The following is a 19,519-nucleotide window of genomic DNA, read 5'->3' on the forward strand; positions in this document are numbered from 1 at the left end:
GTGACCCCTTCTTAAAGTTTTCGAAACCCATGCCTCCCCAATGACATCCACCCAAACGGTCCAGAAGGAACGTAATCTTGCCCCCACTGGAACCGCCTGAGCGGACGCACCCTCAGAAAGGCTTTGGGTTCTGACTTGTTCCTGGTGCCGGCTTGGACCTGGCTGTTTTAAGAAAGGATGATTGCGTTCCTTTCCAGTTTTTACTAAATTGCTTGGACGGCTTGTAGGAACGAGCTTGCTGAAATCTGTTAGTTGACTGTCTCCTATTTCCCTGCTGACGAAAGGACCTCGATTTTCTATCCTGAGGCAATAAGCCTGATTTCCCTCCAGTCACTTTTGCAATGGCTGAATCCATTTCTGCCCCAAACAAATGTTTCCCGTCAAATGGAATCTTGCACCAGTTATTTCGTGACGACTGATCGGCTGACCACGGTTTCAGCCATAAGGCTCTTTTTGCCGTGACACTATGTAACATGGAACGGGCTGACGATCTGATGGTATCAATTGCAGCTTCGCCAATAAAATCACTTGCTAGCTTCAGTTCATCTAGAGCCTTAATGATGTCCTGCTTGTCTGCGTCTGAATTAAGCGCCACTTCAATATTCTCCACCCATACTTTAATAGCTTTTGCCAGGGATGTCAATGCCACAGCAGGTTTACAAGCTGAACCCGCTGCTAGAAAAGCCTTCTTAATGTCTGTGTCGATTTTCCTGTCCAAAGGGTTGGAAAATGAAACTGCATCATCCATGGGGAGGGTCACATGCTTCGCCAACCTCATTATGGAAGCGTCAATCAAAGGGGCAGTGTCCATAATTTTTGAATCTTCTTCACTCAAAGGGTAAAGTTTTGTAAATCTATTAGCTAAAGATGGCTTTTGCTCAACTTTTCCCCATTCCTTAAGAAAAATGTCCTTTATGACCTTCATAAAAGGAAAGTTTGTTGGATGTTTATCAAGATGGGGATAGTATTTATCTGGTTCTTTGGCTGTGTCCTCATCCTCCTCCCAGGCTATAGCTGCCCGAATTTGCGCCACAAAAGCTGGGATCAGGGAAAAATCAAAGCCAACTGGTGGTAGACCTCCTACCGCCATGCTGTCCTCAGATTGAACCTGTGCTGAAGATGAAGGCGGCTGTGCCGCTGCCAACTTCTCGAAAGTTTCTTGAACTGTGTTGGATATTATTTTGTTGGGAAATATGGAACATGCAATGGACCAGGTGAATGAACTATAAAACCAGCTTGTGGTGTTTACAAGAAACCAAGATCAAAGAGTGAGACTCTCTGGCAGATCTGTGATAAACCAAGATCAAAGAGTGAGACTCTCTGGCAGATCTGTGATGTTAGCCTTAAGGATCAAAGAGTGAGACTCTATGGCAGATCTGTGATAAACCAAGATCAAAGAGTGAGACTCTCTGGCAGATCTGTGATGTTAGCCTTAAGGAGGAACTGGTGCAAAGAATGGGACCCTTAAAGCACAATCAATAGGCTTCCTGTTAGGAATGCCCTCTGGGCCAGCAGCCCGAGCACCACCTGGCTCCATAAACAATGATCTCTGTCGAAACAATAGGTTTCCTGTTGACAAGATAAGCAAGAAGCCGGAAAGGACAATATAACACCCCAGCAGGAGGTCGGTCCTTTGATGCATGAAAGCTATCTCAGTATGAGTCAAAGGTCACAGTCCAGACCCCAAACACCTGTATGATCAGGGTGCCCCCTGGTGGACAGATAACCAACATCACAGGACTTCATGAGTGAGGGGATAACACCATCTAGTGGTCCAAGACGTAACTGAGGAGGAGACCAAAAGGAGGCGGAATGATACCTGAGCTAGGGGTGGTTGTGTGGGTGTGTATGTGAATGAGTGAGTTTCAGTGAGTATTTAAGAGGCAAGCCTAGCACAGAGCTAGAGAGCAATAGCAACAGCAGCAAGAGAAGGAGCAGCAGCAGCTTAAGACCAGCAGCATAGAGAGACAACAAGCCTCCATTTTGATGTAAGCAGCAGCCATCTTGATTAAGATATAGAGTGCCTGCATTGATACGCAATTAGTAGATAGGACTAGAGGAGCGCCTTAACTTGTAACTTTTCTGTCTACTTTGTTATACTTTTCTTTAATTTGGAAGAACAATAAATAACTTGATTACAACCAAGGACTGTTATTTACGCAAGTAGACTAGGAAACCAAGTAGCAGATATATCAAACTGCTTGCTGAATAAATGACATTACTTGTTGAGACTCTGCCTCCTTATCTTTACCAAGCTCTAGGAAGCATGCTTCGCAGACCATCTTATCCGGCAATGCCGGTTGCGCACAGGACCAGCATAAAGACTTATCCGGCTGAGAATGCCTTCTCGGCTGCATAGGAGGTGATCTTGGAGACCTACTCCTACTATATCTAGCATAAGACCTCCTTTTTGACCTATAATCATGATAGTCATTATACGGAGAATATCTCCTTTCACGAGATCTGCTTCTTGAATTATGCCTGCGCCTTGGTGAGCGGCTTCTATGTGATCTATGATATGAGTAATAGGGATCAGGTGACCGCCTTTTGCTTGGAGATCGCCTTTTAGAAGAACGTCTCTTGGGAGATTGCTTCTTCTCTTTACGAGATTTCTTATGCTTGGAAGCTGATCTTCTTTTAGAAGAGCTCGCATCATAAGAAGTGCCCGCTGCGGACTGGCCCCTTGCAGACTCTGATCTTGAGTGTGACTGGCTCAAATTAGAGGACTGGTGGCTATTAGCCCCCTGCTGCCCCTCTTCTTCCTCATGCGGACTGTGGAGACACAAAAAAAAAAAGAAATGTTCCACTAAAAACATCCGCTTTGTAGAAGGAAGAAAGCTCTCTTTTAAAAATACCCTGTGCTTTTAAATGCTTCTAATATGACACCCAAGTGCTCAACCCCATAATAGAGAAAAGAGTGACAATCGACACTCTTTTACCTGTCCTGTGATGCAGTATCTTGCATATGCTGAGCATCCTGCTCTCTTTCCATCTATGCAATAAATACAAATGCTGACATTAAAACCACAGTCATTAGATGTAAAAATGAAAAAGATATCACCTTATCCAGAAGTAATACCTCCGCCCCGGCTGGGAATGGTTTGAAAAAAAATCCAAGTTTGGAGCTCCAAAGCACTCTGAGGATAGCTGTGCTGTCTGGAGAGCGGTACCGCAGCTATGACGCCGCTACCCGCTCTAGTAGTTTGAAAATACAGCGTCCCCGCTCCGGAAATAGAAATTTCCACTTCATTGGCCAATCAGCGCAGAGCTGCAGGTCGCGCGAGACTCTGACCTGACAGGAAGACGGGCGGAAGCCATAATCTCAAGCGAAGAACACTGGCAAACACCGTGCCAGTCTCCGCTTTGGGGGAGCACATCAGCGCTTGTCCGCAAGGGAAGGAGGAAGACCCTGCCGCATATATAAACCCCATTTAGAGGTCGCAATGCTCGCGCTGCCTGACCGGGAGAGGCTGAACCCGATCAGAAAAAGGTACGCCCAGACTTTATCAAATAAAGAACGGGGCACAAAATGTAAAACAAAAAAGAGGAAAAGAAAAACCTGATAAATAAATTGAATAAAAAGAACAAACTGAACTGTCCATTCGAGGACAGGAATAGAGAATGGCGGGGGGGAGCGGGTTCTTTTAATTTATAAACTGGGCTGTCCTATCGGGTTCAGGGGGCGGAGCTAAACCCATCTGTATGCCGACATCTCTGTCCAGGAAAGGAAGGCTGCACATGGAATAGGAAGGCTGCACATTGAATGGTTGGGAAAAGCTAAACATGGGAAGGGAAGGCTGCACTTGCAATGGGAGGTGGAGGCTGTGCATGGAATTGAAAAGCTACATGTGGAATGGGAGGGGAGTGCTGCACCTGAGGTGGATGCTGTGTATAGAGGAGGAAAGGGCTGCACATGGAATGAGGGGGATGAGTGCTGCACATGAAATGGAAAGGGAGTGCTACACATGGAGAGGAGAATGTTGTGTGGAACAGGAGGGGAGTGCTGCATATGGAGTGGTAGGGGAGTATTGCACAAGGAAGGGGACAACTAAACATGTGAGAGGACAGAGGAGGGCTGTAGATGGAATGTTAGGGGAGGGTTGCACATTGAATGGGAAGAGAGGGCTAAACATGAGAGAGGAGGGCTACACATAGAATAGGGAGGTAGTGCTGCACATGAGAGAGGAGGGCAACACATAGAATAGGGAGTTAGTGCTGTACATGGGAGAGGATGGCTACAAATGCAATGGTAGCGTAGTAATACACCTGAAATGGGAGGCGAGTGCCACACATGAGGTGGATGCTATGCATAGAGGAGAATAGCTGCTGTGCATGGAAGGAAGTGCACAGAAGATATAAGTTAGACTTTGCTTAAAAAGGAATTAAAGGGAATCTCTATAAAACACACACACACACACACACACACACACACACACACACACACACACACACACACACACACACACACCAATTTACTGATCCTCCGGGCACCATCTTCTACACTAGAGGACCTGTACATGGACACAGGGAAGCTGCTGGGAGCTGCAGAAGTGTAGAAGACGGTGCCCAGAGGATTAGTATGTTGCTCCTGCTGCGCCACAGGACTTAAGTACTGCCCCCTGTCAGGCTTTGCTGGTATTGGACTCTGATACACACTGTATGCGGATGCGGCCAACTAGCTAACACTTCCAAAGAGTGACCTAACACACACACTAATGGCCCATACTCACGGGCTACAATTGTCGCCGCAACACGCGGCGCTTGTGTTCCGTGAGTATGGGCCGTTGAACGGGCGCGCACCCCGAACTGTCGCCCGTCGCTGATGTCGCCAGGCGATTGAAATGTTCAATCGCCTGGCGACAGTCGCCGCCGCAACTCCGCCGCAGCTGTCGCTAGTCCGCGTGAGTACGCGGACTAGCGACAGCAACCTCCATTGGGATACGCATAGCTTCCGGTGGGGGGAGGAGGAACGTCGGCGACAGCTTCCGTCGCGGCCGCTGGTCCCTCTTCCGCGTGTGTACGCGGAGGGACGTGGCGACGAGCTGTCGCCGGCCTGTCGCCCACACGCTCACGTGTGCTGGCGACAGGCTACTTTTGCTGCCCGTGAGTATGGGCCATAACTCTTTGTAAGCAGATACCGCATACAATGTGAAGTGCAGAGACTATACCAGCAACCTTCTGCGGAGGGCAGGGCACAAAAAGTAATAAGCAAGAAGTAGTAATAATCACCTGAGTTCCAGAAGCATCCACAATAGAAGAAAAGCTTGAGGCCCTGTAAATTGCAAAAAGGGTACCTTTAATCAACAGTGTACAGACATCGGGTATGCGGTGGGGTGACAGAGGCCTGACAGCCGTGTCGCTTAACAATAAGCTTCCTCAGGGGCCAATAGTATGTACCCTGAGTTCCCTGTACTTCTGAGTTCCAGAAGCATCAGCAATCCAGCCGAATGAGCAGATGGTGCAATTAACACAGAAGTCCAGAGATGATTGTTTAAGGATATGCTGGTTCCAGGGCCAGTTGGTAGGACAGGGTCCAGAAGGTATTAGATCCGGGGATGATGAACTTATGGGTATGCAGGTTGCAGGGCAAGATGAGGTAAATCCAGGAGATATAGAACTCAATGACTGTGTGCTTATGGGTATGCAGATTCCAGAGCAGGTGCATATAGCGAAGTCCAGAAGGCAAGCCGGGTCATACACAAGAGACAAAGTTCCAACGTGATGCAGACAAGGAATAATCAAAGACGAAGTGGTATTAACAAGCCAGGGTCATACACAGAAGTCCAGCAAGATCCAATTGTGGTACAGACAAGGGTGAGACAGAACTGTGGTCACTTAGCAAGCTGAGGTCAGCAGGAGAATCAAACAGGGTTCCAAAGCAAGGTACAGGGAAGGACTAGACAAATCGAAGTTAAGATGGCCATACACTCGTTAGATTAGCAGCAAATAGATCATCAGATAGATTTTCTGATCTATTTGATGTGTTTAGGAACATTTTTTACTAGGAACAGATTTCCAATAGATTTCAGTATGAAATCTATTGAAAATCGATCTGATGGCTTTTTTTTGCCATCAGATTTCCATTAGGTCCAATGCAAAATGATAAGCCATCTCAAGAGATAAGCCTAAATTTTCCAACATGTCAGATCGATTGAAATCGATCGAAATCTGCCGCAAATCGATTGAGTGGTCAATCGATTTGCAATCGATCGATTTCGGTCGATCGATCGGCCGAAAATTGGCTGAGTGTATGGGCCCCTTTAGTGAACAAGCAGGTATGGCAACAGAGATCAATATATCTTAGTGAAACCGACAAATGGTGAGCGCACCCAGTAACAGACTAAGCAGTTACTATCACGGGCACTGACTGAGAGCACTCACCCACATTTAAACCAGAGGACCAATAACAAGCAGCGCAGCAGCACGCTGCGCTTGTCACAGTTTCCTGCGGCGCAGGGCATACTGAGAGCGCGTCCTGAACCTGGCCAATCCGCTCTCAGACGCCTGCTGTGCTCCAGTGACGTCATAAGCCTGCCGTGATGCGGAAGTACGCATTCCCGGGCCGGCTCTCGGCAGACCCCGCAGGATCAGAGGTGACAGACCTCACACTACCGTTGTCCAGCTCAGGCATGCCGGTTAGTTGAGACTTCCGGATGCCTGAGTTCCAGATAACAAGGGTTTTACTGTAATAAGTTACAGTGTAGGCTTGTCTGAAAAGATGCATTTTAAGGGTCGTTTGAAGGTTAAAAGGTTTGGAAACACGGATGTGTTTTGGAAGGGAATTCCAGAGGAAGAGAGAAACTCATGGGAAGTCCTGCATATGTGAATGGGAGGAGGTAATTCTAGGAGACAAAAGAAAAAGGTTATGTGCAGCGCAGAGGTTGTGGTTACTTTGGTATTTGGAGCTAGTGAGGGGATGTATGGGGGAGAGAGATTGTGCAGAACATTGTAGGTAAAACTTTGAAGTGAATCCTCTGGTTAATTGGCAGCCAGTGAACAGTGCTGGAAAAAGAAGCAGATAAAGAGCAAGAAAAGATGTTGATAAGTCAGGCTGCCTAGCTAAGTATAGACTCGAGGGATGTGTGTCTGTTAGTAGAGCAGCAGGATATTACAGTATTCAAGGCGAGACATTTCATGCATAAGTGCAGCTGTACTGTGGTTGTACGAGTACAGCTGCACCTGTGCAGTAACACAGAGGCCCTTGTGGATGGACCAGGGGCACACAGGACCGCCTCCTCCAACTAGAAGTCCAACCAGCTTAGCTGATCAGCATGTGAGGAGGGGGGCCTGACTTCTTTCCTCCTGCCCTCCTCCTAAGGATCCCCCTTCAGGGCTCCCTTGATAGCAGAGTAGCAGCAGCAGAAGTGCTTCAAGAAGACGGAGGACCACTAAACCACCAGGTAGGCAATATAGGGATGGGAGGACCACTAGACTACCAGGGAAGTGATTTTCTGATAGGGGACCACTAGACCATCAGGGCCTATTGTAAAGGGGGAGGAAAGATGAGTACATTTGAAATCGGAGCCGGTAGACTTGGGCGCAGGATCCAGCTGTTATATGGCTGATCCTGCTTCTGCACAAGTCCGGGCCGTTTTAACTACTATTCCCCCTCTAGGCTGCCATGGATAGTGGGGGAATGAAATAATTCGGCTTCCAGCGATTGCTGGAGGCCGAATAATTGTGTTTTTTAAGCAACTTTTAACGTCGGAGCGTCTTCTGACGGAGCCGACGTTACTCACTGAGCGCCGCTATAGACTGATTCCCATTACAGTCTATGGCGGCGCTGGCTGCGCCCAAATCTAGCAGCGCTGAAAAGCACTGCTCCGGGAAAGACCACCAGGGAAGCTATATTGGGATGGGGGGGGGGGACTAAACCACCAGGTAAGCAATATGGGAAAGGGTAACCAGTAGACCCACAGGGAAGTGATATGCTGATGGAGACCACTAGACCACCAGAGCTTACTGTAAGGGGGAGGGGGACTTCTAGACCAGGGATACTATATGGTTATGGGGGAAAGAACAAATAATAAAATCCGTGACAGAACAGAAGTGAGTGAATATGAGATTGGGTGTGTGGCCATAAGTGTGAGTAGGAGTAATGGACCACTGAGAGAGACTATAGGAGAAGGTTAGTGGTAGAAATATGTCCAAAACGTTGTGGACACAACTGACTCTTCAGAGTTCTGGTTGGAGTTCTATCTAGTTTACTCTTTTTTTTGAGCTGCTAGCTTTAGTAAAGGCTTTTTACATTTACGTAAGTAAGATTAATAGTGAATTGTTGAGAGAGCTTTTAGAAGAGTTTTGTCACATTGTCTTGCCTGCTTGTGGAATTGTGTGTCTGTGGCTTTCTGCAAGATTCCTCTAACAGTTATCGTTACACCCAATAGGAAGTCCTGATTCGTATGGAAAGGCTTATCTATGTTCTACATAAGGAATTAGATGCCTGGATTAAGAGGCAAATGTTAGCATACATTGGCTCTTCCACAGATACCAGTCTCGATAACTTGGAAAGCTGGTAAGTAGGAATTTTGAATTTGTAATCAAATTTGCTAAAGAGCGGGTTTTAAGTGTCAGCCAGTTTCAATAAACTCCCTCAAAGATGTTATTTATTACCATTAGTAGCTAGAGATAGCAAATAAGATGTTAATAATTGGCAATAATTCCAACATGTAAATTTGATGAAAATTATATGCAACTTGGAATTGGGCCAGTCAAATAGTTGGGGAGTTCATCTGATTGACCCAATTTCAAGCTGCTTTGCATTACATTTGCAAGTCTGGATTATTAGCATGTCATTGAATAAGTCTGTTAGCAACTTCACTGCGATTTAAATTATTATGCAGATTATATTTTTTCTCAGATTTCCCTATGCAAGTGGCTGTCAGCATCATCTTTTAGTCATCCTCCATTAGAGCATAATTTAAATGTTGTTGAATAAACCTCCTCATGATAACGGGATTTTTTCAAAAAGTAAAGTAAACTTAAAATGCACTGTTCAGTAACGATTGCGGGAACGATCTCCACGGTCAGCGCACAGCCTGTACGCTGACTCTGAGGAGATCTCCCACAAGCGTTCAGACAAAGGAGCCCAGTAATGGTAGAACACACCTGTGGAGGAACAAAACCAGCCAGCAGGTGGAGCAGTGGAGCACAGAGAGACAAATCCTCTGCACAGTCCACAGACGACAGACAGAAATTGCACAAAGCGAATGCGGCGATGAGCAATATATTAACAGGACAGGAACAGATCTGCAATAGATCAGATGAATGTCTGTCAAACTGATAGCAGACTTTGAGGAAACAGACATTCATTCACAGAGCATCCACAGATGCCAGACAGAAATTGCTCAATGCGAATGCAGCAATGAGCAATACATTAACAGGACATAACAAGTCAGTATACTTTATTTCTTGTGAGAAATACACGTGTTTAGTGCACAGTAAAGTTGCAAATGCCACCAAGGCGTTAGCCCCAGTGGGAGGAGCCCACTGGTGGCAGAGTATTCAAACAAACAGGAGTTAAACACACTAATACAATAATGAAAATAACAAAGAGGCACCAGTATGTGTAGTGATTGGTGTAAACAGTAACTTGCTGATAGAGGCTCAGCGGTAACCTCTCCAGTGGCGAGGGCCCACTGGTGAGTGAGGATAGTCAGACAGATCAGGTAGGCAACAACCGAGCAGATTGAGGTACAGAATCGTAAGACAGGCTCAGAGTAAAGTTTCAGGCAAGAAGTCGGCAACAAGGTCAGATAAGCAGAGGTACAGAATCGCAAGGAAGAAGGAGTAGTCAGAACAGGCAAAAAGTCATACACAGATAAATACAATTGATATGTTGTTTACTACTAATTACAGCTATCAAAGGTCAATTACAATATACACGATAATATACAAATAACTCTAGCTATGTGCAAATAGTTACTGGTTCAATGCGTACATGTTTACCTGTGTACATGCGTAAACATGTACGCATTGAACCAGTAACGCGTAAAAATGTATGTGTTAATGTTCCTGGACTAGCGGGAATGCGTAAAAATGTACGCAATGCGTCCTGCCGACCTCCGAGGTCGGCAAGCTGCCAGCGGAGGACTGGAGCAGCAGTCAGTGACTACGAGGGCACAGGATGGCTGCATTCTGCATGGGCTGGTAGAAGCCCCAGGTAAGTGAAACTCATTTTTTTATTTTGCTTGAACCTTCCCTTAAATGTAAGATCCCTTATTTGATAGCAGCTTCAGAATTATTGTATCCATCGAACTTGTGAACTTTTGAGAGTTTCTGCTTGAATTTCTTTGCAGGATGTCAGAATATCCTCTCAGAGCTGCTGTTTGGATATAAACTGCCTCCCACCTTCATATATCTTTTGCTTCAGGGTTCTTCAAAAGGTTCTCACTATGATGAAGGTTAGGGGAGGATGAGGGCCACACTATGAAGTTCTCTTCTTTTATGCTGACAGCAGCCTATGACGCAGAGGTATTCCTTGCAGCATAAGCTGGTGCATTGTCATGCATGAAGACGATGTTGTCTCAGAAAGCACAGTTCTTTTTGTACCACGGAAGAAAGTGGACAATCAGAATCTCCACATACTTCTCAGAAGTCATTTTCACACCTTCAGGGACCCTAAAGGGGCCGACCAGCTCTCTCTCCATGATTCCGACCCAAACCATGACTCTGCCACTTTCTTGCTGATGTCGCAGCCTTGCTTTGACATGGTGGTGGTCAACCAACCATACACCACTTCATCCATCTTAACCATTCAGGGTTGTATGGCACTCATCAGTAAACAAGATTGTTTGAAAATTCTTCTTCTTGTAGTTCTGGGCCCACTGTTTCTGCTTGTGAGCATTGGTTAGGGGAAGCTGAATAGAAGGTTTATGCATAACTCCAATTCTCTGGAGGATCCTGCACCTTGATGTTAACAGGGCTCCAGAGGCACCAGCAGTTTCAAATACCTGTTTGCTGCTTTGTTATGGCATTTTAGCAGCTGCTCTCTTAATCTGATGTATTTGTTTGGCAGAACTCTTCCTTATTTTGCTTTTATCTGCACAAACCTGTGTGTAATCTGAGTCAGCCAAAATCTTTAACAGTATGATGATCATGCTTAAAGTAAACCTGAGATATTCCAATATAAATATTTTATACTCACCCCAGGGCTTCCTCCAGCCCCATGAGCACGGATGCATCCCTCCCTGTTCTCCCTAATGCTTCCGTTCGCATGGAGGGGCTGCGCATGCGCAACAGAGCTGACTGTTGTGACTGAGCAGGATTATTGGGACTGATTGTGGCTGATCGGAGGCACCCGGGAGGACAGCGAGGGATGCATCTGTACTCATGGGGCTGGAGGATGCCCCAGGTGAGTATAAAATCTATATCGGGACATCTCAGGTACACTTTAAGCTCTTGTGAAATATATATACCTTGTCCAAGAAGGCATTCAGCTATTTCACACTTTTTGGCAGCAGAGAGAGAATGGTGGTCTGCCTAATAATTGTCTGCTTAATAATGTGTACCACCCTTTTTTTAGCAGTTTAGTAGTTTTTACTTTAATCTGACTTATTTGGCAAACTAGTTATCAGAGATGTCCGAGATTGATTTCAGTGATCAAAAGAGCCCTGATAACATCCATGAGTTTAATTGCAAAAACAAAATATTGAATCTTTATGACAATTAACTACAATTTGCATAATAATTTGGAATGCAGTGTACAGCTGTTAGGATGCTTTTCTGATCTTAGAGTAACATGTTTAATTTCTTGGAGGAGTTCAGTGGCAAGACTTCTGCACTTTACATGTAAAGGAATCATCAGGCAACTAAAACGCAAATCTAATTTACTTATCGGGGGCTTTCTCCAGCCCCTTGCAGCTTTATGTCCCACAGTGAGTGCTCTGTTTGCAGCCACCGGCCCGGGGTCCACGCACGGTGCAGAGGACAACTTCGAGGTCATCCTTACTGCACCTCCGCGAATTGCCCCTGTCAATCAAGCCCACATTGTCCACGGCAGACTGCGCAGGCAGGGCAGGGCCGGGATGAGGCAGAGGCAGGACAGGCTGCAGCCTCTGAGCGCTTCCCCTAGAGGGCGCATTCCTCTGCACTCTCCCTGCCGCCCCATTCTTTTGCCCTCTCCCTTCCTCCTCTATGATTTCTCCCAGTCCACTCAGTGTTCTCCTCCTATTTAGCAAAGAGCGCTGCCTGCTCTGAGCTGTAACAGCCGGGCTGTCATCAAAGAGATAACAGGCACGGCTGTGTGCATCGGGTTGCTAGGCAACAGCAGGAAGCCGGCTTCTGCTGTAATGGAATTGGTGTCGGCTTCCTGCTGAGTTGCCTGTCTCTGTGGACAGCATGTGTGAGTCTGCCTTCCATGTAGCTGGACTACCCAGCTGTTATCAGGTGGAGGCCTGAGAAGATGCAGGTATGGTGGGGGAAGGGTGCTTTCAAAGAGGCAGAGAGGGAATTACACACACACATCAAATAGCTGCCTATGTGACTTGATGTGATGTGTTCTCAGTACAGTCAGCAGTGCCTTCATGTGAAGTGAGAGTAGATGAGGGATTTAGATTGAGTACATGTGTATGTACTGTGTGTGCGAGTGTGTGCATGTGTGTGTCTATGTACAGTTTGTGTGTATATTTACAGTGTATGTACTGTGTGTATATACAGTGTGTGTGTGTCTGTGTGTATGTACAGTGTATGTGTATGTACTGTGTGAGCATGCATGCATGTGTGTGTGTGTGTATAAACAGTGTGTGTATATATATGTACAGTGTGTATGTGTCTGTGTGTATGTACAGTGTATGTGTATGTACTGTGTGAGCATGCATGCATGTGTGTGTGTGTATATAAACAGTGTGTGTATATATGTACATTGTGTGTGCGTGTGCATGCATGTGTGTGTATATATGTACAGTGTATGTACAGTGTGTGTGTGTGTGTGTGTGTGTGTGTGTGTGTGTGTGTGTGCGTGCGTGCGTGCGTGCGTGCGTGCGTGCGTGCGTGCATGCTTCGTATGTGTGTATACAGTGTACAGGTCCTTCTCAAAAAATTTGCATATTGTGATAAAGTTCATTATTTTCTGTAAAGTACTGATAAACATTAGACTTTCATATACCGTATATACTGGCGTATAAGGCGACTGGGCGTATAAGACAACCCCCCAACTTTTCCTTTTACAATATACAGTTTGGAGTATACTCGCCGTATAAGACTACTCCTGTGTGTGAGCGAGCATGCCGGGTGCCAGGCAGAGTTGTAAATACCGTACTTTAGCATTCTCCGCCTAATTGCTCCTTGCGAGCAGCCGCTTGCGCGGGTAGCAGTGCCTCTTCCGTGGTCACCTGACCGGTGATGTGTGCGCTCCACTGATGACGCTCATGGAAGAGCCCGGCAATCTCTTCTATGAGCGTCATCAGTGGAGCGCGCACATCACCAGTCAGGTGACCCCGGAAGAGGCACTGCTACCCGTGCGAGCGGCTGCTCGCAAGGAGCAATTAGGCGGAGAATGCGATATATTAACCAGGGGACTGCACCATAAGTACGGTATTTACAACTCTGCCTGGCACCCTCCTGACTGACATCCGGCGTATAAGACGACCTCCGACTTTTCAGAAGATTTTTAGGGGTTAAAAAGTCGTCTTATACGCCGGTATATACGGTATTTTAGATTCATTACACACAACTGTAGTAGTTCAAGCCTTTTATTGTTTTAATATTGATGATTTTGGCATACAGCTCACGAAAACCCCAAATTCCTATCTCAAAAAATTAGCATATCATGAAAAGGTTCTCTAAAAGAGCTATTAACCTAATCATCTGAATCAACTAATTAACTCTAAACACCTGCAAAAGATTCCTGAGGCTTTTAAAAACTCCCAGCCTGGTTCATTACTCAAAACCGCAGCCATGGGTAAGACTGCCGACCTGACTGCTGTCCAGAAGGCCATCATTGACACCGTCAAGCAAGAGGGTAAGACATAGAAAGAAATTTCTGTACGAATAGGCTGTTCCCAGAGTGCTGTATCAAGGCACCTCAGTGGGAAGTCTGTGGGAAGGAAAAAGTGTGGCAGAAAATGCTGCACAACGAGAAGAGGTGACCGGACCCTGAGGAAGATTGTGGAGAAGGACCGATTCCAGACCTTGGGGGACCTGCGGAAGCAGTGGACTGAGTCTGGAGTAGAAACATCTAGAGCCACCGTGTACAGGCGTGTGCAGGAAATGGGCTACAAGTGCCGCATTCCCAAGGTCAAGCCACTTTTTAACCAGAAACAGCGGCAGAAGCGCCTGACCTGGGCTACAGAGAAGCAGCACTGGACTGTTGCTCAGTGGTCCAAAGTACTTTTTTCGGATGAAAGCAACTTTTGCATGTCATTCGCAAATCAAGGTGCCAGAGTCTGGAGGAAAACTGGGGAGAGGGAAATGCCAAAATCCCTGAAGTCTAGTGTCAAGTACCCACAGTCAGTGATGGTCTGATGCCATGTCAGCTGCTGGTGTTGGTCCACTGTGTTTTATCAAGGGCAGGGTCAATGCAGCTAGCTATCAGGAGATTTTGGAGCACTTCATGCTTCCATCTGCTGAAAAGCTTTATGGAGATGAAGATTTCATTTTTCAGCACAACCTGGCACCTGCTCACAGTGCCAAAACCACTGGTAAATGGTTTACTGACCATGGTATTACTGTGCTCAATTGGCCTGCCAACTCTCCTGACCTGAACCCCTTAGAGAATCTGTGGGATATTGTGAAGAGAAAGTTGAGAGACGCAAGACCCAACACTCTGGATGAGCTTAAAGGGATACTGTAGGGGGGTCGGGGGAAAATGAGCTGAACTTACCCGGGGCTTCTAATGGTCCCCCGCAGACATCCTGTGTTGGTGCAGCCACTCACCAATGCTCCGGTCCCGCCTCCAGTTCACTTCTGGAATTTCTGACTTTAAAGTCAGAAAACCACTGCGCTTGCACGCCCGTGTCCTCGCTCCCGCTGATGTCACCAGGAGTGTACTGCGCAGACACAGACCATACTGGGCCTGCGCTGTGCGCTCTTGATGACATCAGCGGGATCGAGGACACGGCAACGCAGGCGCAGTGGTTTTCAGACTTTAAAGTCTGAAATTCCAGAAGTGAACCGGAGGCGGGGCCGGAGCATCGGTGAGTGGCTGCGCCAACACAGGATGTCTGCGAGGGATCGTTAGAAGCCCCGGGTAAGTTCAACTCATTTTCCCCTGACCCCCCTACAGTATCCCTTTAAGGCCACTATCGAAGCATCCTGGGCCTCCATAACACCTGAGTGTGTTTGTGTGTGTGTGTGTGTGTGTGTGTGTGTTGCATACATTAAAAGCATACCTGAGATTAAGAACGCAGAATGATTTTAATACCATCATAGCTATTCTCGCCACTACCAGTACCCGCCATAGCTAGAAAAACTCCACCAGGGCTTTTTCTATTGTTCCTGATGTACAGAGTTCCTGTACAGAGTTATTGTGTGTCCCCAGTGCCCAAATTACTGGCTAAAGCCAGTAATTTATCAGCGTTTAATACTGTAGAAGTTAACATGGGCACCTATACTTGCCTAAATTACCTCCTTTGGGGAAGGGGCAGGGGGGGGGGGGTGCACTTTGGAATCCCTGCCTCTAGTGCTGGGAAGCCTTGTTCCGGCCCTGTGCGCAGGCCGGGTACGGACCCCGGGACGGCGGCTGCAAATGGAGCGCTCACGGTGGGACAAACAGCTGCGAGGGGCTGGAGAAAGCCTCAGGTAAGTAAATCAGATTTGCATTTTCGTTGCCTGATGATTGCTTTAAGTTCTCAGATCTTTATGTTTGTTGAAAGCTATATTGGCTTTTCCTGGATTTTTTTTAATTTGTGTTTTCTTACCGGCAGAAAAGTGGTTGGTGCTCTTGCTTTGCAGCACTGCAGTCCCAGGTGTCTGCATGGAGTTTGTTCAGAAAGCTAATTCTTCAGGGCAGGGACTGTCAGTAATGGGAATCGCACGCGGTATGCGGAAAATAGGGCAAGCAACAAGTTTATTTCCTGCATTCGGGAAACTGCATCCTGTGTGTCCAAGCTGTCACATCTAGTGCAATTCTGCATACAGGAAAACCATGTGCAATCCCAGGGCTGTTTCTAGCCTAAATTTCTCCCAAGGCAAGGGTGTAAAAATTGCCCTCAAAATTGGTCCTCATCAGTGCATGGCATGCATTGATATGGCTCTTTTTTACTACTGGATGTTATGAGTCAGTTTGATCCACTTCCCCTAGAAGCACATCTTTCTTTTTCTTTTCTTTTTTTTTTTTTTAAGTATGAGAAAGGAGAAAAAAGAGAGGGAGGAAGTAGCTGTGTTGTTCTCCACCACTTTTGGTAGTATATCTCAAGTAAAGAGACAAAATAATAGCAGCTTTGTTACAACGCATAGAATGATGGTAAGTTCTAAAACCTCTGTTATTTTCTGGCAAACCTCTTAGGGTGACCAAGACAATGGAAATAATTTTCTATCTGAGGCGTCTCCTCCCTATTCTACATTCAACTCAGTGTGTACATGATGGAGACCCTGCAAAGACTGAGATCCAAAATCTGCAGGATGAAGTGGATAACATGGCCCGTGATCTCCTGAGAAGGTAAGCATTTTGTTCTTATATTCTTCTTGGTTCAAGCTTTGTAAAGTGAAACTGAAGAGAAAATAAACTTATGAGGTAGTAAATTGTATGTGTGCTACAGAAATGGAACATTAGTAGTAAAGAAAAGAGTCTCATGTTTTTATTTTCATTTATATAGCTATATTTATAACATTGCATCAGACTGTCACATTTGCAGTTTAGGCCCCGTTCACACTTTTGCCATGCAAACGGACCGGATCCTGATCGGATCAGGACCTGATCCGGATCCGAACTGTACGGTTCCGATCCGGTCCGTTTGCATCAGGCATGCATCAGGCTGCCATCCGGATCCGTGGGCAAAAAATAGCGAAATTTAAATAAAAAAATGTTGGGGTCAGCAGAAGGTGCACCTGTAGAATCAGGTTCCTCCACTGTAGGCCTCACCTCCACCTCCGACATTCTGCCAAACAGCTCCAGCACGTCTGTCACTGCTGCTCCACTCCAGACATGCTTGGCCCATGTGTCCCCATCCGAAATGGCCGCTTGGATACGCGTAGGAAGTGGGGTAGAACGTCAGGTGTTTGTAGGCAGTGTGTTCTGTGCCTTCCGTTTCCCATTGGTTTCTGTGTTCCGGATGGTGCTGTCAGGCTCAGGTCCGGCTCCGGTCCAGGTGCGTGGGCCGGAGATCCGGACCCAAAAAATAGCGCATGTTGGAAAAGTGTCCAGTCCGGATCCGGTCTGGCGCCGTACTGTACGGAACGGACGCGTGTGAACGTCCGCATAGCCTTTGCATTGCTATGCGGAACGTACGTTCCGTTTGTACAGTATACGGTCCGGATCCCGCCCGGCGAATCCGGACAGGGAACGCTAATGTGAACCGGGCCGAATCCACACTCTGGCCCATATGCAATTCGCTTTTTCACCTGAGTTTTCTCCTAGGAGATAATTTTTCATTTTCTATTTAAGCTCTAGGGCCAACCCCCCCGTTCCACGCTACGTAGCGTGGATCGGAGGGGTTGGCCCTAGAGCTGCGCAGCCGCGCTCGCGGCTATGCAGACTGCGCAGCCGCGGCCAGAGCAAGCGGCCATTTTGGGAGAGGCATGAGAGCCCAACCCGGGCCGTGGGGTCGGCAGCCGGCCCGGGGGGCTAATGAGCGGGGGGACCCGGCGGATCGGCACGGAGGGCGCGGACGGCATCCTCCGTGCCATAAAAGATGAGGCAGGTAATTAACTATTTTTACTAAGTTTGCCTCGTAAGTCCTTTAAAGGATACCCGAAGTGACATGTGACATGATGAGATAGACATGGGTATGTACAGTGTCTAGCACACAAAAACTATGATGTGTTCCTTTTTTTCTTTCTCTGCCTGAAAGAGTTAAATATCAGGTATGTAAGTGGCTGACTCAGTCCTTACTCAGACAGGAAGTGACTACAGTGTGACCCTCACTGATAAGAAATTCCCCTTTTTATCTCTTTCTTGCTCTCAGAAGCCATTTTCTGCTAGGAAAGTGTTTTATAGCTGGAATTTCTTATCAGTGAGAGTCACACTGTAGTCACTTCCTGTCTGAGTCAGGACTGAGTCAGCCACTTACATACCTGATATTTAACTCCTTTAGTCAGAGAAAGAAAATACACATGTCTATCTCATCATATCACATGTCACATGTCACTTCGGGTATTCTTTAACTATCCTATGGTATCTTTTATGCATTCCCACGTGCACGCGTGCTGCCACTTTCCACTGCCTATGGGCGGTCTGGAAGTGGTTAAAGCGACGCATGATCGCAATCAGACTTAAACCAATCGTAAGTTCGTGTAACAGTTAATTTGGTTATAGAAACACATCCATCCATCAATTTCGATTAGAAAGAAAACATAAAAAAGTGTTAACTCTGTTTCTTGTTGTCTCCTTCAAGAGCATGTAGAAGAAAATGGAAGGTAAATTAAACCATAAATTCCTAATTTCATGGATAGGAAGATGAAGTACTGGATACAGCTAGTATAGTGATGCAGCCAAAGTTATTACTTCTTTCTTTACCTTGCAAAGTTCCCATCAATTATCCTGTTTTATCCATCAGCAGCAGCTGCTTGCACCTCTTTGGCGCTACTCATACTTGTGTTTATTATTAAATTCACAACAATCTGATACCTACATTCACCAGTCTGTGTGTTAAAGAGACTCCGTAACAAAAATTGCATCCTGTTTTTTATCATCCTACAAGTTCCAAAAGCTATTCTAATGTGTTCTGGCTTACTGCAGCACGTTCTACTATCACCATCTCTGTAATAAATCAACTTATCTCTCTCTTGTCAGACTTGTCAGCCTGTGTCTGGAAGGCTGCCAAGTTCTTCAGTGTTGTGGTTCTGTGATGCATCTCCCCCCTCCAGGCCCCTCTCTGCACACTGCCTGTGTATTATTTAGATTAGGGCAGCTTCTCTCTTCTCTCTTATCTTTTACAAGCTGGATAAATCCTCCTCTGAGCTGGCTGGGCTTTCACATACTGAGGAATTACATACAGGCAGAGCTGTCTGCACTCTGCAGGAAGAAACAGCCTGACACTTCAGTGGAAGATAGCTGCAGGGGGAAAGAAACACACAAATGATCTCTTGAGATTCAAAAGGAAGGGTGTATACAGCCTGCTTGTGTATGAATGTATTTTCTATGTGTGGACATACTGTACATCAACCTACTTCCTGTTTTGGTGGCCATTTTGTTTGTTTATAAACAAACTTTTTAAAACTGTTTTTAACCACTTTTAATGCGGCGAGGAGCGGCGAAATTGTGACAGAGGGTAATAGGAGATGTCCCCTAACACACTGGTATGTTTACTTTTGTGCGATTTTAACAATACAGATTCTCTTTAAGTCATGTACTTTATTTGACATATATTTATGTGGAATAAACAGGGAATGAGCAGGACCCAAATGGCTGGGGGTGAGCAAG

The 19,519-nt window shown here is 46.3% G+C and overlaps 1 protein-coding gene across 2 annotated transcripts in view; it reads left to right on the forward strand.

Annotated features, from left to right (window-relative positions):
* Positions 1-19,519, forward strand: part of LOC137544107 (signal transducer and activator of transcription 2-like) — a 157,307-nt gene that overhangs the window by 39,706 nt on the left and 98,082 nt on the right. For both annotated transcript variants that reach the window (XM_068265176.1, XM_068265175.1), the window contains exons 8-9: positions 8,388-8,515; positions 16,445-16,597. In XM_068265176.1, coding sequence (XP_068121277.1) covers positions 8,388-8,515; positions 16,445-16,597 — 281 coding nt within the window. The remainder of the gene's footprint in view (positions 1-8,387; positions 8,516-16,444; positions 16,598-19,519) is intronic.

The sequence above is a fragment of the Hyperolius riggenbachi genome, chromosome 2 (assembly GCF_040937935.1).
Source record: "Hyperolius riggenbachi isolate aHypRig1 chromosome 2, aHypRig1.pri, whole genome shotgun sequence".
NCBI lineage: Eukaryota > Metazoa > Chordata > Amphibia > Anura > Hyperoliidae > Hyperolius > Hyperolius riggenbachi.